The 23,568-nt window shown below is 42.2% G+C and overlaps 2 protein-coding genes across 4 annotated transcripts in view; both read left to right on the forward strand.

Moving 5' to 3' along the window:
• The first annotated feature begins 83 nt into the window (after positions 1-83).
• tmem9b (TMEM9 domain family, member B) lies at positions 84-2,440 on the forward strand. Its single transcript, XM_060072337.1, has 5 exons — positions 84-287; positions 504-595; positions 703-811; positions 945-1,079; positions 1,251-2,440. Exons 1-5 carry the CDS (start codon positions 216-218, stop codon positions 1,404-1,406), a joined length of 564 nt encoding a protein of 187 aa, XP_059928320.1. The 5' UTR covers positions 84-215; the 3' UTR covers positions 1,407-2,440.
• A 724-nt stretch (positions 2,441-3,164) lies between these two features.
• dennd2b (DENN domain containing 2B) overlaps positions 3,165-23,568 on the forward strand; it is a 42,503-nt gene continuing 22,099 nt past the window's right edge. For 2 of the 3 annotated variants that reach the window (XM_060072318.1, XM_060072320.1), the window contains exons 1-4: positions 3,327-6,282; positions 13,064-13,162; positions 16,960-18,351; positions 19,607-19,752. In XM_060072318.1, coding sequence (XP_059928301.1) covers positions 13,068-13,162; positions 16,960-18,351; positions 19,607-19,752 — 1,633 coding nt within the window. In that variant the 5' untranslated portion in view covers positions 3,327-6,282; positions 13,064-13,067. Of the gene's footprint in view, positions 3,302-3,326; positions 6,283-13,063; positions 13,163-16,959; positions 18,352-19,606; positions 19,753-23,568 lie in introns of those variants that run through there. The other variant, XM_060072319.1, reaches the window with a different exon arrangement.

A 23,568-nucleotide genomic window follows, 5' to 3' on the forward strand; every position in this document is an offset into this window, starting at 1 on the left:
ATTCGCATACATAATGCGATTTATTTAGTGCGAGAAATATCAATAGATTACGTCACTAAAACCAAATACCGGAAGAAGCATGTCAGCTGATCGGAAGCTAGGCTGTTGTGCTTGGCTAAACTAGAAATCAATAGTGAGTTCGGAATATTTAGACCCCAAGAATCTAGCCATAGCTTGTTATTGCTCTATAAAAACGGTCTTTCACATTTAAGACAATGAAATCAGTTATCATATTGGAAGTTGTATCCCTGGTGGGTTTTCTGCTGTTGACATTTGCGGGTGCGACGGTAAGAGTATAGCCAGCTAGCTAGTTTAGCAAATTCTTAGTAAGTAATGGCTACCTTATAATTGCTTAAGTCAGTGTGTTCATACCAACTATTGTGTAATGTCAGGGAATCTATGTGGCTCCCAAATAGTAAGATATACTGTATTATCGTAAAACGATCACATTGGATGGCCCATTCGAGAATAAACTAACGTTACACATTGTATTTATTCTACAGAACTCTGAGGACATTCGCTGTAAATGCATCTGCCCGCCTTATAGAGATATTGAAGGACAGATTTATAAACACAATGTTTCCCTTAAAGATTGGTAAGTTGTGCTTCTCAACATCTAAATTGAATGGCTGCCCAAATAGCCAATAGATAGTTGTACTATCCCTTTGTCTTTTTTACTGCATTCTATTCTGTATCTTCCAGCAACTGTCTTCATGTGGTCGAACCCATGCCGGTAGACGGGAAGGATGTGGAGGCTTATTGTTTACGCTGTGAATGTAAATATGAAGAGAGGAGCTCAGGAACGATCAAAGTAAGCAAATGTAATGTGTGTGAGACGGGATGTCCACCAGGGTCTCTAGTAACCATTATTAGGTATGGTGATGTATAAATAATTAACTTGCTACTGTGGTATGAACTTATTATTAATCTCCCTCAATTCTCAGGGTACAATTATAATGTACTTGTCGATCCTTGGCCTGCTGCTTCTGTACATGGTGTACCTGACTCTACTTGAGCCCATGCTGAAAAGACGTCTCTTTGGGCATTCCCAGCTCATCCAAAATGATGACGATGTTGGGGTATGGGTTGCTGTTCTATTCTTATGTCAAATTTTGCTCAAGCTCTACCCTTTCTACAGTAAATGGTGCTGCTGTAATTTAGGAGTGAAAAGGGATTATGACAGTTAAGTGATCGAGTGGTTATTAAGTCACTGTATGTAATCTGCTCCCTTTTTATGTTTTTGATTTCAGGACCAACAGCCTTTTGCCAATGCTCACAATGTTCTTTCACGCTCGCACTCTCGACCAAATGTGTTGAACAAAGTAGAGCATGCCCAACAACGCTGGAGAAGGCAAGTCCAAGAACAGAGGAAGTCCGTATTCGATCGCCATGTTGTTCTCAGTTAAACTGCTCCCATGAAATCCACAGGAGTTCTAGGGTGGAGCTGAAGTACTGTGAACCTCACAATTTATTTATTCCTCTCCTTTTCCCCTCTGCTTCCACAAACCCTCTTATTTGAGATGTGTGCCCTGTGTGTGTTCTGATACATCTCTTAAAGGGTTTTGGCATTTGCAGTGTACAAAGCCAGTGATGGCTGCATACGACTAGGCTGTATACCATTAATATTTCACATTCCCAGATAGATAATTTCTATCATTTGAAAAATCCGGTCCCTGCCTATTGTCCAAGCCTATAAGTGCCAAGGTAACATTAATGTAAGGGGCAATTTCAAGTAAGCAGAATTGACTAATGTGACTTATCCATCAGTTGTATCTGAATGGTCCCTATTTAAAATTGAAAATATTGTTACTAAATTGGCCAATGGCTTCCAATTTAAGAGTAAACTATTTTGTGGAATAGATAGTAATCTCGGCTTTTGACAACTAAAAGTTTAGTAGAGGGGTTTTCCAGTGGCATCATAGATCAGCACCGAGCCAAGGTATTGTTTTTCTCATTAAAAAATGTAGAGCAAAATTTCAAGCCTGGTAACTGTTGTTTGTATAAGCCTGACTTGAAAATGCATGTTTTGTAAGAAATATTTTCTACAATTGTTTTCAATTGCTTATCCATGCCACAAGTAAATTAAACGTTTAATTCCTTGTGTCACAACCTTTACCTTGTGTGATTAAACACATATTGACTTAATTCCAAATCAACCATAGCAGTAAATGCAGTGATTCATGTGTTGTCATAGTAAAAGTAGTGCTAATTCTTCTCTATTCAGGCTGTTGTAATGTGTGTTAAACTGTTATCTTTTCCTCATTTATATTTATTGTATTGAGATTACCTTATTAGAGTTTCTTGGGCTGCTATGAAGGGCTGCAATTATTTTTTGTTTAAGTTAGGCTGATGAGAAAGAATGATGGAATACCAATTGAAGTGTTTATAACTATAAAATGTGATTCAATTTGATTTAAAATAAAATAAAATAAAAATTTAATATTTGTCATTCTTCCTTAGTCGTCCCGATTTGAAGTATTTCCTTTATGTGCCTCATTGTTTGTATCATCGCAGTGCTACTCCCATCATATTAATATAAGTTGTTGCATGAATAAGCTTTGGAGAAGTCACGTGATTCCACCAGGGGGAGCTAGTAGGACGTATCTGCCAACAAACCAATCGTTGCTTAATGATTTCAGTGTCTAGTTACATTGCACAGGACTGTAGACTAAATTAAGCCTATAAAATTTGCCATGTTGATTGGGCAATGATCCTTTGTTAAACATTTAGTCGTAGGCCTAATTATTAGTTGTATTCCCCCACACTCACGGTCGGCTATCGGAAATGTCTTACCTTTTTCATAAAATAAAGTACCCTATTTTGGTTTAAACCTTTTGATCCTAATTATAAAGAAAAAATAAGATGCTCACTAAACTTTTACTACAAATATCTAGAAAACATTAACGAAAGTAATCTGTACCCCGTTCATGCTACTAGTGATGATTCAATATGCCTTTTTCCAAACCTTTTCTTATTTTTCTCCCGTTCCTATTTTTCTTGCATTCCAAGCGACAAATAGGCTACTAACTAGGCGATTTCAACAATGTGTTTGGAGTGTGGAGAAGCAACCACAACATTTGACAATGAAACAGCTGTGATTTATTCGCAACTAACTGATTTACACGGAGTGGCCGTCATCATTTCCTGTTCAGTCCATTTTTCTTTTTTTTGAGTGCATACCGTTACAGAGAAGATAACTTTCTGCGCAGAAAATTCAGCTTTCAGACTAGTCAGGCAGACAGCCTCAGAGCCTCTTTATAAGAATGGATTATTGAAGAAATTTACTAATAAAGAAAATCAGGTACGTCTCGTATTTTATAAAGTGTTGCTAGACTACTATTTCGTCATTAACAAGACAATAATTAGTAGCTTAATTGGCATATGGGTAATTTATAATGAACAGTGTACAAACTCATTTTTTGAGACCACACTTAAAAGACACGAAATCAAAGTGATGTGATCAACACAACCATACATGTTTGAAGTTATTGCCACTTGCTCTGCTTTTGTAAAGAGTAGTATAAGTCACGGTCAATGTCTTCCAGCAGATGTATTTAGAAGGGGCCACCTACTGGGGGCGCCTAACTCATCCTATTGTGGTCGTCATAGAGGACATTCACATTCACATTGATTTATTCTTATGTCAACACACCTATCCTATTCTTTACTTTTGGAGGTGAGGCCAGTAGGTGAGGCCAATCCATAGGGCCACAAGCTCCGCCCATTCGCTCCAGTAGGCCTATACCTTATCATAGTGGAGTAATTGTTTATAATTTGATTTGTTTAATTTGTTTTATATATATTTTTTATATAAATCGGTTTCAAAAAAAGATTTCAAAAAAATGCATTTCAAAAAGTGGTATGATGGAACCAATTTGTCTTCGTAAATACCTCTCCCAAAATGATTACAAATAAATAAATAATAGTCCCGGATGATTTTCCACATTAATAGTATAGGGGCGAAAATAATAGCTCATTAAGTTGATTATGGTTCGGTAGATATGCCAGTGCCCACCCACTGCACCTACAAAAAACCAACGCGAGATAAGCCTATTTTATTACAGGAGACGGTTAGAGTAGACATATCAGTATCATATCCTAAATCATCAATGAAATCCCAAACTATAGAACTTATGAGGTTTTTTATTCAGCGTAACTTAGCCCAACACATTTTGTTGAAGTGTAGCCTGCTTTGTTTCCACAATGGTGAGTAGCCTAGTAATGGTTCCCCTACAATTGACCTTGTCAACTGTGTAATGAAAACGATGTTGACAACAATACCGGTATATATGTAAGTCGTAGACGTAGTCAAGTTGAGTCAAGCACAAATCTAACAAAACCTTTTAACAAAGGAACCACATTTTTGCGGGGTTAATCAATGGAGGAACTGGGAATAATTTGAAACCGTTTGACTGACTTTCCCGATTCAATATAGTTCAGCAAACTGAACTTTGAATGGAAAACTTCATTAACGTAAAAAAAATACTTTCGTATGTTTGTGCTGAGCAGAAATTGGTAAAAGCATCAGCATCCAGTTGTTAAATATCACAGCGAGCCCATCATCATTGGGTCCAACGATGACAATGATCCCACGAGTGTGTGTATGGGTGTGTGTTTGCGTACGTGTGTGTGCGTGAGCACATTTGCAGTAAGACCTATAGATGGTGAATGGTTTAGGAATGCTGTTCACCCCTCAGCCTTATGGTGGGTGATTGAAAATGCTCCAGCATGCATTTGGTAGCTGTTTGCTCCATGGGTCATCAACTGCAAAGAGTCTATCTAAGACGAGCATTGGTTGAGACCTTTTTGCTGCATATAAGCTCCAGCACTGGTTAACTTATAACCAACTGCTCTTAGGGAATTGTTTACATGTCTGTGTTTTTCCTGAAATGGCAACACAATGGCAACTGAACTGTAACCCTGAAACAAGTCAATGTTGGATAATTAAACGGAACATGTCTCTTCAAACTTCTTAATAATAACAAAATTATCTTTAATAAACAAGCAAATGATATTTACAATGATGCTATAGCATTTGCCTGAATGACCTTAGCAGGTCCAAAATATTAGCATACAAGGATCATGCAATGATCTTCAAGCAGATTTACAAAACCAAAACCTTTGTAGTGAAAGAGCTCAGGCCAGATGTTGCCAGGAAATAACATAAACCTACTGAGGTCCAAAGTAAAGTGTTTTCATAGCCAATGTTTTCATAGCCATCATTGGATTTGTGAGTTTGACAGTAAGCATGATTATAGTGCTAATCGCTTTATTACGGAGATATGTTCCAAGGTCAGATAACAAAAGCACCCGGCCGCTTTCAGGGAAAAAATGACAGTGTCAGTCCCACGGTTCCTTCACAGAAGCAGAAGAACATAAATGTATGGCCAGGCTGCCCCTCCCTGCATATAGGCTTTGCAGGGAAGATTCCAGTTCTCCTTCAGTAAAGCATTCTTGAGGGGTACTTTGAAGGCTGGGGAGAGAGCTGAAGGTAATAGTTATGCGGTGGCAGCGCTCTAGACTCTAGTGATGATTTGCTTCTGCATTTTCTGACTTCCCTGTTCCCGAAACCTTCGGAAGATAACAAGTCCCAGAAGATTAGATAAAATAGAACACAGAGTGAAATTACAGTGGTATGGGTGAGGGTGAGGGTATAGCGAATATTATTATGATATTATGCATAATGGTCAAAATTCCAAAAAGATAAAATGTTAGTCATCAATGGTGGAAGGCATTTATCTATTATGATGGCAAAAGTGTACCTCTCTATTATTGTTTGCAAAAGTGATTTGAATGCAACAGATGATCATCCTATGCTGTTTAATTAATTGCATTTGCTGACTTGCTTACAATAGTTCTACAAAATAATATGAATGTAAAGGGTGAATACTTTTGGAGAGTGCTGTTTTGTTTTCAATGCATCATTCCAGAATGATGCATTTGCCTATTCTATGAGTTAATTGCATGCATAATTCTTTCCCAGAGACACTGGCCCAATATGACAATAAACAAGGCAGCCTGAATGCTTGCCTGGTCTAAAAGAGCGAGGCCTAATCCTAGGAAAAGCGGGGGGCAAACAACCCATTACCATAGCAACAAGTCCAGCCTTCAACTCTCAGCCCAGGGAACGAGGGAGCGAGTTTGTTTTAAAGTCATGACTCGCAGTTTATTGAGAAAGGCAGGTATCCGGAAAACGGTTTTCCAAAACAAAGAACAACTGGATTCTGCGCCCCAGGGAATTACATTGTGAAAACAGTCATGGATGTGAGCGCAAATTACGAGGTAAAGACCATTGCTTTTCTGAATTAATGATTGCGATCTCCACAGGATCGTTTATCAGACATGCATTTCCTCTCGACTGGCTAAAATGATCGAAAATAAGAAATGTTACATAGTGACAGTGCTAAAATTACTCGAAACAATTCGCAAGGTGCGTTTTGGGTCTATCTGACTCAATGTGACCATATTTGGTCATCACATTTGTTACAATGTAATGGGGTTGGCTGAACTTTTTTTCAGCGTACCCTTGGTGTAACAAAGAGTGCCAGCGAGTAGCGAATATTAATGTACTGCTGGCATTTCTCTGTGAACGATTCTCATCCTACTAATGAACACGATTGATAAAAACCCATAACAATATAACCCCAAAATCTAGTCAGTAGAACAATTGTTGTGTAATCGTGAGAAAGTATTACTTAGTACTACTAGCCTACTACTACTACTACTACTACTACTACTACTACTACTACTACTACTTCTACTACTACTACTAGTAGTACTACTAATGCTACTTCTTCTACTACTTGTACTACTTCTTGTGTGATAACAATGATGCTATTGATGATGCTCATGAGTCAGATTCAAAACTTTAATTGATTTTCTGATCTTCGTCAATGGACTCCGCTGTCTCAGAAAGTTCTTATCTTCCCTTCTCCTAATGTGTAGGCTATACCATAGAGAACCAAAATACGATGGTCACCTGAGTGTGTTGACAGCTCTGCTGAACATCTAGACGAACTGTAGGCTAGTTTGCAATTGGTCATGTAATCTCTACGGTTATTATGTATAGCCGTATGGTTAATATGAAATCCTATGATCAATTGGCCAGGTTTGTGGGGTATAGCAGTGAGAGTCCAATAAATGGAAGCCTAAGGATAGAAAAGTTGATGAAAAAAACGATGCTTTGTATTGCATACAGTTTTGCAGGCTAGTTGTGGTAGGTCAGTGCAAGTGAATGTTCGGATTTCTATTGTTTTTGTTAAAAGGACCACATGTATTTTGGATTCAATGGTTATTCTTTGTGGAAAGAGTCCATCTATTGGTCCCTAACCTATTGGGACCTATTGAACCGTGATCACCTTGTCCCATTAGGTCCTCGCCTAATGGTATTTACCTCTCTGATCCCCTGCAACCCACACGATTAACAAATAACACAAATCTTAAAATCAGACATACATGCCTGCAGAATGGTTCCTTTCAATACTGCCTATTCTTTAAAGAGGATGAGTGGGTTAGATCATGTGATGCGTCTTGTCAGTCATAGTGTGAGGAGTGTGGGGTTCTGTGAGTGTGAACAGCACTGGTGGTGGTGTTTACAGAAGCCTCTATGGATTTTAGGAATAGATGGCGCATGACATTCCGTTTGGCTCACTTGCTGTCAAAAGCCTCTTTGTGAAGTAAACTGTGACCTGGCTGATGTGAATCAGACACTACACACGTTGCCGTCCCTTTCATAATAAAACCTTCCCCTTTGATAAATTGCTGTATTTGAATAGCTGCACAAATCCCTGATACTTATACGGATGAAGAGCTGAACTGCCGGCCTAATTAATACAGATAACAGTTAGATCTTTTGTTTCTTTAGAAGAATAAAACGAAAATCATAGTGGGTTGGAAGATGCAAAAGGAATTTCCTGGTCTATGTAACCTATACTTGTAACCCGTCAGTAGGTCAGGTGCCTCTGAACTGAAGCACAACACAAACTCAGTGGTAGGCCACTCAATGTTTATTGAATGGCAGGCCTCCATCTTGTGTCTCCTATCTTGTGTGTGTGTGTGTGTGTGTGTGTGTGTGTGTGTGTGTGTGTGTGTGTGTGTGTGTGTGTGTGTGTGTGTGTGTGTGTGCGTGCCTCCTTGTGTTTGTCTGTGTGCGTTGGTGTGTGTGTGTGTATGTGTGTGTGTGTGTGTGTGTGTGTGTGCGCGTGCCTCCTTGTGTTTTTCTGTGTGCGTTGGTGTGTGTGTGTGTGTGTTTGTGTGTGTGTGTGTGTGTGTGTGTGTGCGCGTGCCTCCTTGTGTTTTTCTGTGTGCGTTGGTGTGTGTGTGTGTGTTTGTGTGTGTGTGTATGGGTGTGTGCGTGTCAGAAGTATGCTATGAAGTGACACACACACATTCTCTACTCCCCCATCCTACCCACGTCTTCTCCGCCGCTCACCGTAGACATAAGCCTGTTTTCCACATGCCTTCCCCGTTCCAGCTGTGCATGTCCTTATCCTCCTCACTGAAGTTCCTTCCCTGAAACTATGCAAGGATTTAACGTTTATAAATGCTGAAAAATGGCAGAATATGTTTGGGAGAGAGGAATGCTGCTTAAGCTGGGTAATTAGTAACTGCCAGCAACATCCTTAAACCTGATGTCCACCGTCTTTTAAGGCCCTTGGATTTGCATGAATGTATTAAGGGAGATTCCAAAGAATATACCATCTTAGGCCTACAACCAACTGTACTGATGGAAACTCAATGTCTTCAGTGACATTTTAGCATACAGATGAAAAGTATTGTGGTGGACACTAGAACTTATAGAAAATTGAAATATGGGGTATTTTGTGTAGTTTTTAATTCATTCAAAAGGTCAAACACTTTTGAAAAATTACTGGAAAATGAATTGTTAAAATCAAGATTTTACGCAATAGCCGAATGTAGCCTAGCCTAATATATCTATCTCTCTATCTATCTAACGTATATTTTTATAACCTTAATTACTCTGTCCTCTCACTATTCCAACTGCATTCCAAACATGCTGTGAATCATCTACGGAAAGATTTATTGTGAAGCAGAATTCAAATGATATGCTTTTATTTTGGAGGATGAATGGCCTGCCCCAGTTCAGTACATCACATGCACAATCCATGTGTGTAATATTTAATGCATGGGAACCATATAATGGCCAACATAAAGACTGTGTAGCCTGGAAGCCCCCCCCCTAGCAGTTATGCAGTAACTCTACTCCCACAGACCCCAGCCCTAGTAGCACGTCTCAGCCGTCTCAGACGCTCTTTTGTCCATGGTGAACAGAAAAAAAGGTCCTTCTGGGGCAAGGACAGGGGGTGGGGGGGAATGAAACAATGGCATGTATAACTGTGTAGGCCTGAGACCTCACGTCTGCTGGGTGTGTTGTGACGTCTGGAAAGAGTTGGGAATTTGCAGAGGTTTTCACTCTTCCTTTTTCCCCTCCTCCTCCTCCTCTTGCTTCTGCTCTTGCACTCCTTGGCTGCAGTATGGTTCGCTGCACACTGGGGTTTTAAAAAAAACAACAACGACTTGACGTCGATGTGCTGATCAGCAGGAAAACCAGGGACAGCTCTGCCAGAAGAGCTGAGGTGTTGTGGAGCAGACCTGAGGGAGTGGAATGGCCATACATGCTTCCATTTTTGGGGGTCTTCATGGGTCTATTGCTCATTTTTATTTTTTGTATACTGTGTGTGTGTGTGTGTGTGTGTGTGTGTGTGTGTGTGTGTGTGTGTGTGTGTGTGTGTGTGTGTGTGTGTGTGTGTGTGTGTGTGTGTGTGTGTGTGTGTGTGTGTGTGTGTGTGTGTGTGTGTGTGTGTGTGTTCAGGGAGCAAGTGTGTTGTTAATGAAATTAAATGGAGTTCTCTCCAGCGCCATGGGAGGCGGGCCTCTGTGACGGCAGGCGTAAGAAGCCTGACAGCAGTTTATTAAAAGGATAATGATTTACCATGGCTTTGAGAGGAGCAATTCTATGATGTAATGCAGGTGTGTGTGTGTGTGTGTGTGTGTGTGTGTGTGTGTGTGTGTGTGTGTGTGTGTTTGTGTTTGTGTTTTAGAGTGTACGTATTTGTGAGAAAAAAAGTTGTCCGGACTTTAAAAGCCTCTGCTGTTTGTTCAGTCTCTTCTTAAAACCTTCTTTAATGTTGTCAATGCAGCTGATGGAGATGGCAAATATTGGTGCATTCCTGCTCACGACAAGAGTGATCTGTGTGTCAGTCGCTCTGTCAAAATGTGATGAGGTCAAGGACATGCATGTTCACGTTTTGCCTCATGGATGGATACACACACAAAGCCCTTTGCCTGATATTTGCGAGTTACCCCCCACCCCCCTTTCCCCGATAAAAACGCTTACTTTTTAACCAAGTCTCTTTCAAGGATATGGTGAAGACAAAGGGATTCTTTCTTTGCAGCCTAATAGACAGAGCACATCCATTTGGCCTTGTAGCCCTCGTAACCAGTTTACACAATTCTCTCTACTTGATGCTAATGGCAGTACACATAGGCCTACAATTGATGGACCTGGTAATAGGAAGTATCTTTGAAGCCCATTATTATTTCCTGGACAGTTTAGATTTCTACATATTTGTACAAATGTACAGACCCCCATACCCCTGCAAAGAGAAGTAGCAGAATTGACACAAGAAAATGACTCATCGCCAAATGATGCATACTTTAAGTATTCAAAAATCCAACTTATTCCTGAACTTTACAGCTTTGTAAAACTGTACAGTAAGGAATAAGACATTCACAATGTAAGAATTTTTACTAGCACCTTTTCCCTAGGAAAATTTCTGGCAAATAATGGAACTTTAGATACCCCTCTAAAATCAATGTGTGTTTAACCTGAGCTTGAGGTTAACAGAATTACGAACAATCAGGAATTTGTCTGTCATAAACTTTCAGGAAGACATCTTCTCATAGGCTCTGTCAAACTGTTCCTGCCCATGTCCACTAGTTGTAGCCATGAGTCAGCATTCGTTATAATGTTAGTTTACCCCTGGTCCTGTTTGTTGATATTGAAGAGCTAGTTTAATTCACTTCAAAGTTCGTCCCAAACTTGCTAGGAAATGGTTATTTAGGTTCTGAGTTTTTGTAAAAAGATGGTATCAACTCAGGAAGTCAGTTGGCTAACGCCTTGGTGTTTACTCTGTGACCTTATTCTCTGATAATTGTGCGACATTCTTTGTTGTAAGTCTTTCAATGATGGTACCATGTTTTTTTAGATAACATAATCAAAAACTAATTGATGGCCTAGTATGTTTTGAATGAAAGAAATATAAAATTATTGTATTTTATGACTTTTTATGATAATAGACCAGAATTTGTTTAACATTCACAAAAATACTTTTTTTAGAAGCCTATCCTCCAATTTCATAATCTTGCAACTGATTCTTTCTTTAACAACACAATGATTGCACTTGCATATTCAAGATGGATTCATCAACACCTTTTCCTGCACACCCCTACCATGCACAGAGAGAACAGACTTTGAAATGTAGTCATTTGACATGATTAGTGAACATTGTGTTTGATGAAAATGAAGAGAGATGCCCTGCAGTCCTCTTGGTTCAGTCCATTGCTACAGGAAGTAGCTGACAGCAGGAATGCTGCCTCTCTCCTCATCTATCTCTATAGGGCTCACAGCTCCAATGGTGGTTGGCTGACTTCTTCATACAACAACTTCCTGTAAACAAGTCCCTCGGCCAAGCACCCTCCCACCCTCCACCTATGATCCCTCCACATCTCAAGTTGACCTCCCTATTACTACACAGCAATAACTTCATGTTGAATAATTATGAAAGGCAATTAACCCTTACAGCGCCAATGCATGAAAGGGAACTGATTGCGGTCTTCCACATGAAGTCATTTTCTTCTCAAATAATTTTAGAAAGGGAGGACCAATGATGTCATTTTCCAAATAGGACCAAGTGCGAACTCAATCCAAGGACCAAGGGCCACTGTGTTCCAAGTTTTACATTATTTTATTTGTGGAAACAGAGTTGATGTTAGTAACATGTTTATATCACTACAGCTGGTAATATATTTTTAAATAACATGTTTCTTATACTATATGTCGAGGAACATGTTTCTATACTCTACAGCTGGTAATGTATTGTAAAGGAACATGTTTCTACACTGTACAGCTAGTAATGTATTGTAAAGGAATATATTTCTATACTGTATGTAAAGGAACATGTTTCTATACCATATGTAGTAACATGTTTATAACAGCTGGTATTACATTGTAAAGGACATGTTGGTATTCTCGATGTTAAGGAACATGTTTCTATACTCTAAAGCTGTTAATGTATTGTAAAGGAACATGTTTCTATACACTGCAACTGGTTATATATTGTAAAGGAAAATGTTGTTATACCTCACAGCTGTTTATGTATTGTAAAGGAACCTGTTTTTATACTCTATGTAAAGAAATATGTTTCTGTACTCTATGTAAATTAATATGTTTCTATAATCAACAGCTAGTAATGTATGTTAAAGGAACATGTTTCTATACCCTACAGCTGGTAATGTAAAAGAACAGCGCTACATTTTACGGATTTTTTTAGCAAAATGTGTCATATGCTTCACATCACATCACATGGACAATTTCCTATTTTTTCCTTTTTCTTTTTGCTAATTACCTGGAATATTGAATTCCAATAATGAGTTTTTGAAGAACCCTGGTACTTTCCAAACAGGGTTAGCTGTGACGAAAGCAGTCGCACTTTTGATTCATCTTTGTCCCTCTGCATGCTATTTCCGTGATCTGTTAGGAATTGAGTGGAGTTTAGCCATTCAATTTGCTATTGAATTTGGCAATGAGTTAAAGCTCAGTAAGAAAATGTCATGCTACATTCTTCATTCTCGCCCCTTCAAATGGAATGTAAATTCAACGATCAATACCGCAATACAAGAATATGTATTAATCTCATTTTCGAGATCCATTTTTCAATTCATTATTACATTTCCATAGGTGCAGGAAGGACATTGCCTGACCAGAACACAATACATTGTGCATAACATTTGGGTGACAGATGTCATTGTATGTTTCCCGCAGATGAATGGTGGGTTCGAGGGTAACCATGACAGCCAACAAGAGTTCCAAGGCTGGTGCTCGGGTCGGAGGGGGTAAAGCTACACACAACATACCTGACAGGTCAGTGATGTCTGCCTCTAACAATGTTGGCCTTGTGGTCAATGATTCAGAGAAAAAAAAAAAAAGTACTTTTAAAATATGTTCAGCTATGCTGCCTTGATGATGCTGGTCTCCCATGTGCACATGTCTACAGAAAGCAGGAAATCATAGTGATGTTTTAATCTTTTTCAATAATAGAGGGTTTTGCTGTTTGATTTTTCTTTCTTCGGATAAATCTACTGTGCCTGGCTGACGCGGGGTCCATCCCATCATTTGGAATAGTGTCTGACTGTGTGAGTGGTGGGCTGGAGGGTGTTTCTGTTCTCATGTGGTGGAGGGCTGCCTCCTCCTGCTGGATGGGAGAACAAACACTTATACGGCTCTTCATTCACAAAGCTGCTATTATTTACTCATTAGCATCGTGACTATTAATAGTTTGCAATCAACCCTGTTGGAAAATACAGACTTGCAATCAAAGATGGTGCCATTTGAAATGACACAGAACGTAATTTGCAAACCTAGAAAGTATAAATGAAACCTAACGAAAGTAGTGCCAAACGTCTTTTTGCCTGAGAAAATGTAACATATGTGTGCCTTGAACCTTCATTTGTCTTCATACAGAACTACAAAGTGGATGGTTAGGAATAAAATACTAACGTCTAGTATCAAAATGATATAAATAGCTAGTACATTCTACTTAACGTGTTTTGGAGGGTGTATTACATGTGGGTTAGGGTGTAGTCAGGGGGGTAGTCAGGAATTTACGGCCCCATGAAAGGAAATGTGATTGGGCCCCTTAATATGGCATGCAGCAAATGTTTTTCTGCCATATACATATATAAAATATATTTATATATATATTTTCCCTTACAATATATATTTAATATGCATATTATTATATGAATGGAGCTAAATGCTATAAAATGTTTCAGCTTTTGCATGGGCTGCCTCTGTGCAAATAACAACAATAAACAAGTTATTATGAATGAAACATTCAGATTTCAGATAAATTGATGGACCTTATGACAGTTTCCCTAGTACTGAGGCTACACAACAGGACAAGCAGCTGGAAGCAGTCGTATTACCAGTGAATCGCTTTACATTTGTTCTTTAAATATGCCTAATTTGAATAAAGCACGCAGCTATTTTGACAGGATCTCTAAATAAGTGAATGTGATTGGAAGTAACGAGTAGTTAATGGTGGTGATCAAGGCAGCAGTTCTCTCATGAATATGCAGGAGGTCATAACCAATCGGATAAGAAGGGTATTTTTCACCTAAATGGTTCAGATGTAATGTCTTCTTATTCACCACAAAACGACCATTATCAAAAAATGACTACCGTGTCTAAGTTGATTAAATGGCAAATCCCCATTGACCTTTATTTCACGCTCCACTTTCTAAGCTCAATTGCACACCTGGTACTCGTTTCACATATTCAGGCAGATTGGTGGCCTGATAAACGCAATTTTTGTCATTAATTGCCTTCCTGAGGCTTGATTGAAATGTCTTAACATTCTTCTGTGTTATGACAGTTATAGGCTACAGTGATCTATGTACACAATTTTGGACTAAACCATTTTGTGGAGGGGTTGGGGGCTGCAGAACATTCTCTATTTTCATCGCAGAAGATCAAATCATTTTCATATTGTCTAAAATGTAAAGGGGAAAAGGCCATATTTCCTGACCTATTGATTAATCATATATGATTTGAATTGCAGGGCCCTGGATAGGGCCCTCTCCCTCTCAGGGGCCACGTCCTTGTCACCACCTTTCACTACTTCACCGTGCCTCTGGGTGTATTAGGCACAGTGAACTAGGAAGCAGAGAGAGAAAGACTGGCAAGGAAATTGTTCAACTTTAAGGGAAATCTTTCACCGCAAGTGCTGCCCTGAAGTGCACAATTAGCTACCTCCTTCTTCCCTGTTCAGCACATGGGAGGTGTTCAGTGTCTGACCTCCACCCCTCCAGTGAGCCAAAAGCTAGAAGCAAGGTTGCCAGCCTCTGGCACACTGGGCTCTGCTGCTCTGTCTGTGTGGTCTGAGCTGCCTACGGCCTTATTTTGACTAGCTTCATCATGTCCACCCCCAACACTTCACAGAGCTCATTCCCACCAGGGCTTCTACCAGCGGCAAGAATTTGGCTCTTGCTTTATTTTTCTATTAATATGATCCTGAAATCACATCATGACGCAGCAATCTAAAGTATGTTTTATCACTCAGGGACAGGGAGACATCCTAGCTAAGGTGGTCCAAATCATAAACTTGAGGTATGGATGATTCCGTGCCAGACAAAGCACTTAACTGGGGTTGTGTTGGGCTTCGGTTATTAATGTATCCTTTCTGATTTCAGGATGTTCTTAAGTGAAACATGAAACCGCTATATTAATAAGCAATGTAAACAAGTGTTAAGTGTTACAATATATTATAATTTGGGAATCTAAAGAATGAAATGCCAATTGTGTATGATCAGTTTGCTCAAAACTGGCATTCAATACATTTACTGGATTAAAGTATATACGATGCAAACATAACTAAATAAAATAACACAGGCAAAATGTTAGCCTTTCTGTACTGTATTCTAAGTCACTCAGGCTAACATTTGTATAGCCTTAGTGCAACAAATCCTTTACATGACCTAACCCGTTTGAAAATAGACATTACTATCGCAGAATCATGAAACCAATAGTAATCTAAAATAACGAAAGCAACTGATCCCATCCTGTCCAGCTCCTTTTTTTAAGAAATAATCAAAGATCTCATTGAGTCCATTTACAAAGCGCCGCAATAAAATTAGAGAATTTAGTCATAGTCATGTGGATGGGAAACGACAAGCTCACTCTGTGGAGCCTAATACTCTGGCAGAAAGCCGGCAGGTTGACAGGTAGTGTAACCGCTTCTCCACCCTGGGCAGGGCAGTAGGGAGGAGTGCAGGAGGGGAAAAGATCTGTCCTAACCTGCATCTCTGTATCAGAGTACACCGCCTTTAGCCCCAACCTTGTTATTCTAACCCAGGGCTCTAACATCAGATCTCTGCAACTTCACTTTCGCAACCGAGTCTCAGCCAGCTGCCAAGGCGCGACATTAGTTCCTGAACGATGACGCCGTGCTCTGTAGGTGTGGGAGATCAGTATATGGAAGAACACCGGCTGATGTGCTGTTGAATCCGTCAGAGTACTCTGTTCTCCGTGCGTTGTGTGGGAACTGGATGAACAATGGTGTGAGTCAGCAGCAATGGGACCAGAGAGTCCAGACTGTCTTACAGTTAGTACCTCAGAGGACTACAGAGAGGAGCAGTAACTCAGTTAGAGGTAAGGCTGTTAGATCGCTTTCTAAGGTGCTGCGGGGCTCCTAATGCATAATGCTTTGTGTGTGAGGTCCACGCTGGTTCCTTCAAACAGTTCTCTGGAAAATGGATATCCACTCGTTCTTCTTTTTACAAAGATCGGTATTTTCCTTGGGTTTCATTTATATTTCCTCGCTACCATGGACATAATTTTTTCCTTTGATTATTGATTCAATCATGTGGTCAAATATTTCAGTTTTCCCAAATGTTTTTGGCGTTTCTCTCCTGTTTCTGTTAAAGTACTTGCTGGAGGGTTGAACGGAGTTCCAGACAGCCATTATAATTTGCTAATCAAACCCATTTCCAGCACGGACTCAAAACACATGTTTTTATTTAATTTCGCAAGAAAACAATTCTGTGTTTTTCGTTGCTGCGTTTCTTTCTTTTCGGATGTAATATTCCCCCCCCCCCGCACACACACACACCCCCACACAGGTGTGCACACACTCACGCCTATGGTCTTTTGTGTCGCAGGTGCCAGTCGACCTCCCCTCCACCCATCCTGTGTGGCGGCCAGGCGCGGGGCCAGCCGGCGGTGCTCAGCGACTCGGAGATCTCCGAGAGGCAGGCGGGCTACGCGAGGACGGACGGGCGCCTCCTGGGCCACGCCGCCTGGAGCAGCAAGACCGCCCGCCTGTGCAGCGGCGGTGCTCTCGCCGCCGCCCGCTTCGACTCCCAAAGCCGACTCACCAAGTCCAAGAGCATCGGTTGCCTGGACAACCGGCTCTCCATCTACAAGCCGAGCACGTCCCCGTCCCGGTCGGGTCAAGAGGAGGAGGAGGAGGAGGAGGAGGCGGTAGAAGAAGAAGAGGAAGAGAAGGAGCCCCCGAGCCGGGGCGTCCACGTCCAGAAGCAGCCCCAGAGATCGCGGGAGCTCCCGGGGGGAGGTGAGAGACTGAACGGCGGGTCCCTGAGCTGGAGCACCCAGTCGCTCGGGCCCTCCTCCCACCAAGGCCACAAGCGCACCTTGTCCCTCGCCCGGCCAGTACCGGGCGCTCCCCCGGCCACCATCCGAAAGAAGATCTCAGAATGGGAGTGCAGGAGGGTGTCTCTGCCTAGGATGAGCTTGTGTCTGGACAAGAGGTCAGGGGTCGAGCGTGTGGGGGGCAGCGAGGGCTGTCCCAGCATGCTCTCCTCCCCCTGCAGCGAGCAGACGTTCGACTTCAAGGGGGTGCGCCGGATGAGCACGGCCTTCTCGGACTGCTCCTTCGCAGAGGAAGAGGAGGGAGTGCCGGACAAAGAGCTCCCGGGACGTTTCCAGAAGAGGACGGGCAAGGCCGAGAGCTCCGCCGCGTTCCTGCGCGCCCTGTCCGCGCGCAAGGAGAAGTCGGCGGTCCTCAACAGGATCCAGAAGATAGAGCAGGCTCTGAAGGAGAGCCCCGGCCCGGCGCCGCCCGCGTACCTCAACAACTGCTACGCCCCGGACAAGACCAGGCACAAGGCCTCCTCCGGCGGCGCGGGGGGCGCCGGGGACTCGGACAGCGCGTGCGGCGGGAGCAAGCGGGTCAGCGTCTGCTCCGTGGGCACCGAGCCGGACAGCTCGGCGCCGTCGCCGCCCGACCGCTTCTCCAAGGCCCGACAGAGGTACAGCGTGGTCTCGGCCCGGTCTCAGAGCCCGGAGCCGGCCGGCCAGCCGCCGACGGGCGCGCCCGGGACCCCCGTCAACCCGGTGCCCAAGCCCAAACGCACTTTTGAGTACGACGCCAAGCGAGGCCAGAAGAGCGCGGCCTCCTCGCCGTCCAATGGACTACTACCTCCGGGGAGAGGCGGGGACTCCCCCCCGCCGCCCTTGCCCTCCACCCCAGCCCCCTGCGCCGCACGGGGTCTCAAGGCTGAGGGGAGCCCCCCGAGGAGACCCCAGGACAGGTGAGATCTGTGCTCTGATTGGCTATGGTCTATGGTCCCTTCACACGCCGGGCTGGGCAGAGCTGGTGTTGTTTGTTGGTGTTGGATGACGCGTTGGAGCGTTGCGTGTGTTTTATTCCGAGCTAAATGAAAAGAACACGCGATATTGAGTCATTTAGCGACGCAATGCAACGGGAAACCTGCCTTCTTGTGTAACTCCACTGAAACACAGTGGAGTTGGCTGATCCTTTTATTTTTTGTTTTTTGAAATATTTCAAACTTGTCCTCACTTAGTTGTTAGGAAACAAGTATTGTGATGGTTTTCTCTGCCGTATTTGTTATTTGCATACTTCAACACCATCGACTTAGACTTGTATACATTTTATTTTGAATGGTTGTCACATTTCAAGGAAACTGCCCATATATGGTATTATGACGCTGGGTAATCTGGTTGGTCATCGATAAAATTAAGCACACTGTATACACCTGCCTCAAGAATTTTATTTAATTTCCATGAAGGTAAAGAATAAAAGGAAACATAAATTCTATCCACATTTTTTCACAAGGGTAAATATAGATTTCAGAGACACTATGCTGACTTTGTAGACTTAGAGGGAAGCTAATAAAATCGATCCTTTGAAAACATAGACCAAAGCTGTGATTCTACTTTGTTTATCCCTGCTATTGCGTTAAACAAATAGACCCAGACTCTTGTATTGTCTCTAGTTGATGGAGTAAAGGTGGGGCTGATGTGTGATGTGGAGGAAATTCTCTAGCCATAGCTTTTGTGTAAAACCTCCTATTCTAAACCTTACTTGAAAGCCGAGCGGGCGACAATGGTCCAAATATAGCCAAGTTCCTTTCACTCATATGCTTTCCCCCTAGTCCGTGCCCAGACACATGCCATTGAATGCAACAGTGAACAAGAAATATACCCTATGGCCTACATGAGTAACTTATTGGTTCAGGATCAGGGCGACTGGTTTTGTGATTGATTTACTTGGAAATTGGATGAAGCGACTTTTAGTAGAGTAAACTCTTGTCTTCCTTGAATCTAATTAGTGGCTTTGAGATTGGGACTGCAGATGAGCGATTAACGAGCATCTTCGTGCAGGAACTAATGGCTCTTATCCACGAGAGCGAGGTAGTGCGTGAGGCGGACATTCAGGGATATTATGCACGTGCTCATCTGAAAAACAACAAGGCGCAAGCTTGTTGTTTGTACTCCCCTCTTGGTCCCGTTCTGTCCTGACTCTCTGCGGTTGTTTATTCGCAGGGAGTTGCGTGAGTCGGAGGATGCTGCCAGCCTGCCCTCCTCGTTCCCAGCCTTACCCACAGAGAATGGCACTGTCACCACAGAGACGCGCAGTCGCCCATGTTCCAAAAGCACTTTAGAGGAGAATGCCTATGAGGATATCGTAGGTAAGCAAACACATCTCATCATTCTCGAACACAGCACACCTTCCTTTGCCTTGATGCTTACTCTCGCTGTGTTTAAGACACAGGGATAAGTTATGGTGGGGGAGATATTAATCCATCCAAATGAGCGTTAGAGACAGTAGGAGCTATTTTCATATGTATTCATTTATCTTGGTTTAATGTTAGATCGCAAAGAGGTTGGGATGATTTCTAGGTTTTGTTTATCAGGGGTAGTAGTTAGGGTGCTCCAGGACTGCGGTGGCAGCTGCTTTGTACTGCCTACCCTTTATAATAATTATTTGCATTGATATCATTTGTTTCGTTCATGTACAATTAATCTGGGGAGTGGATGATGCACACATAACTAGTTGGCTTCAGAATGCTGCCTTCGAGAATGAGCTCAGAGTGGAGAGAAGCATGGTCCTTTCAAAACATATTATGTCAGGTGAGGGGACAGCGCATGTTTGGTTTATCCAATGGAAAAACCACAAAGAAAACATTGTGTGCTTAGAACGATACCCGAGATGTGCAGTAATCAGGGAACATAAAAAGGGGTCGTAGAAATTGCAATACTCCAATGTGAAGAGAATGAAACAAATGTTTTGAAAAGGATTTGATCCGTTTTCACTCCGGTAGTTCTCATGAAATACTTAATACTAACAGATACTATATGCTCCCTCAGTACAACCTTGTTCATGGAGGAGAGTCCACTCTACAAAAACAAACTGGGTGCTCAACCAATATGCAGACAGCATCTTTTGGTGATGTTGATACAGGCATTGTCATTGGATAGGCAACTCCCCATATCTAAATGTGTGGGTGTACAGAAAAAAGCTCTCCATGAAGTCGTGGTTTTCCTGTTATTTGGACTTCAGCCTAGGCATGAGAGCCGTGGAAAACCAGGCTGGACGGGAGCATGTGGCTTTGCTTCCACCAATCAGGATTTGAGGGGCCCGGTTGATATTCCCCAAAAGATTCCTTGGTTGACAAGAACTTTCTACAGTACAGTCCAGCATCCTCTATCAACACCACCCTGTAGGAACTGAAAACACAACCACCCCTTTCATACCACATCATCAGTAGCACAGCATAGCTGATTGCTGCATTTTGTCATGTTCATGGTTTTGAAGATCAATTGAAAAGAAGATCAGCTCAAATGTTCGTTCTGTTGGAAAAAAAAATGACATTTGACGAACATTGAGCTATCATTGTCATATTGTTGAGTAATCAGCATTTTCAACACTGAGGACAACCTTTTACGGACAGGATGTGCATCCTAGTGGGCATATACTATATACATGCTCCAAGTTCTCAGCACGCGAAGAGGCAGGAGAGAATGTATGAAGTGCTGGACATGTTTAGGAGTCAAATTCCCTTCCACCAACAAATGACCCGAGGCATGGCGCACAGTAAAAGTGCCAGTTTTCTTGTGTGTATGAAATGAGTGTCAGTTCGAGCAGTGTCTAAGCCAGCCATCATAAATCAATCCCCCAACTGATGAGACAGTAATACAATAACATTCAAATTGGAAATATGTTTTCAGGATTCATGAGGAGGAGCCAGTTGTTGTTGTTTTTTCGGTTGGCTCCGATCCAATTCCTCTCAATGCATATTGACCTAACTGGGTTGAACTTTGAAATGTCTTTTGTTATGAGAGGTGGTCTAAGCTACAATGACTGACAGGGTTGACACTGGGACCTGTCAATAAAACCTCCTTTGTCCAGTCACTTGGGCAGTAGTGAGTATGGGATCTATTGCAAATAATGATCAGTTCTAGAGACTCTTAAGAGTTCTTAAGAATTAAGTCATAACTGGTGGTATGGCACATTCCATGAGATATTTTATTCGACTATTCTTTTCAATAACAAGTCTAACAGACACGAAATGCTGGTTTATGGATACCTGGTTGAATGTAGATTGCATTGATTATTCAGCATAGGTCTGGGAGTTTTGAAAGGGATGAAGTGTTGAGTCCTATGATTAGTATTAATTGTTGCCAGGAGCTTTTAATAGAGAACAAACCAGTCCTGATTTTTTGGCTACAGTCAAACTATATTCCCATAAGGTATTATTTTTCTTTCAGATAACAATCCTCTTGGTTCTGCGGCTCTTAGGGCAATACAGCGGGTATCAGGGTTAAGGTTCAGGGGGACATTTGAAATGAGTCAAACCCAGTGGGTACGCATGTAGTAATGTGATGTTGCTTAAAAAATCAACGACACCCGAATGACATATATCACAATAAGAACTGCAAACCTCGAAGACAGGGTTTATAGCAAACACTGGAAAATATGGACCAGCGGGTTTGTTATTCTTTGCTGTGAAAGTATTCAGAATCCTAAAATACTGGGCATACCCCCACACAGATTTCAGTCGAGTGTGGTTAAAAGCAGTCACTTCTCAGGATGGAGGCACTCTGTGTTTTGTGGTGCCGACAAATGTTTACACGAAAAATCTAGCCCCTCCACCCCCACCACCACCACCACCTTTTCTCTTTTTTGCCCAGTGCACATTTCTCTTTGACCACATGAGCGAGCTGAGCGGTGCCACTGTAGCCAGCGCCGCCCCTGGTCATTCCATTGGGAAACCTGATACAGCCATTGTACGCCCCGCTTGTTTCCTTGTCTGGATCGGCCCAGACTATCCATTGGTTAAACACAGAGGTACAATCAGCGTGTTGCAGAGCTTTGTCCACTCCCTTTGAATAGTGTGCGTGTGTGTGTGTGTGTGTGTGTGTGTGTGTGTGTGTGTGTGTGTGTGTGTGTGTGTGTGTGTGTGTGTGTGTGTGTGTGTGTGTGTGTGTGAATTTGTGTGTGTGTGTGTGTTTCCTAAGTGAGAGAAAGATTTGGATGTTTGCAATCAGAGCAGTTGATGAGTACCCTCCGGTAGACCAGCAGCCACAGAGCCCTACCATTATGCCCAGCAGGCTTTCATTACAGCACAGCTTGGGGTTGAACGGCGTTGTGTCAAGGCATGAGGGTTCAACAAGACTAGACCCTCTCATTCTGTACATCTATCAGCTTCAAATCACACGGCAGCAATCACCTAGGAATCTCATGACTTTTGACATGACCAAACACTCTGTTATAGTCTTGTGGACAGAGGTTTTACCTCAAACGTTAAATTAACCCAAAACTGTTCACGAGACATAGCGTTGTGCCAGTAGGTGAGTTGTTCAATTCATTTTTTATCCTTCCCACCGCTCCTTATTTTTGTGTCGAAACATGGTGGAGCAAAGCCCTGCAAAGAATATGCTGTTCTCATGCTTTCTTATGATAAAACGACTTTTCTTTCTGCTTGAGTGTTCACTCCCTCTATGCGTCTCGGTGCCATCTGGCTCTGTTTTTATCCTTCACTGCAGTTCCTTGACTTTCTCACAACCTTTTTTGGACTGTGCCAAAAAAGCTATTCTCAGTGCACATGTCTGAATGAACATGGGCTGTGGTGTTACACAAGATTCCTTTTTATTGAAGTTGGCTTGCGTCCAAGTGTGACATCAGCCAGTGAGTTGGTCTGTGATATAGCAGGCTCTTCCCAGATCTGTTTCCCTCTATCTTTTCAGTATGGAACAAAATCTTTAATGCTACATTCATCTACATATTTCAATTCCACTGTGTTAAATTCCTCCCTTGGGGGGGCTTGTAAATAAAGTATTACTATTGCTGGTATGATGCCTAGGTGAGGAGCCTGGGAGAAGGGGTGCTATGGCTCATGGCTAAGGCCTATGGCTTATTCAAGCCTCTCCACCACCGCAAATTCGAAAGCAAAGCACACACTAGAATTAAGCCTTTCTGGCTACTTTACCAGAGTTGCTGTTGG

Source organism: Gadus macrocephalus, chromosome 14, assembly GCF_031168955.1.
Source record: "Gadus macrocephalus chromosome 14, ASM3116895v1".
NCBI lineage: Eukaryota > Metazoa > Chordata > Actinopteri > Gadiformes > Gadidae > Gadus > Gadus macrocephalus.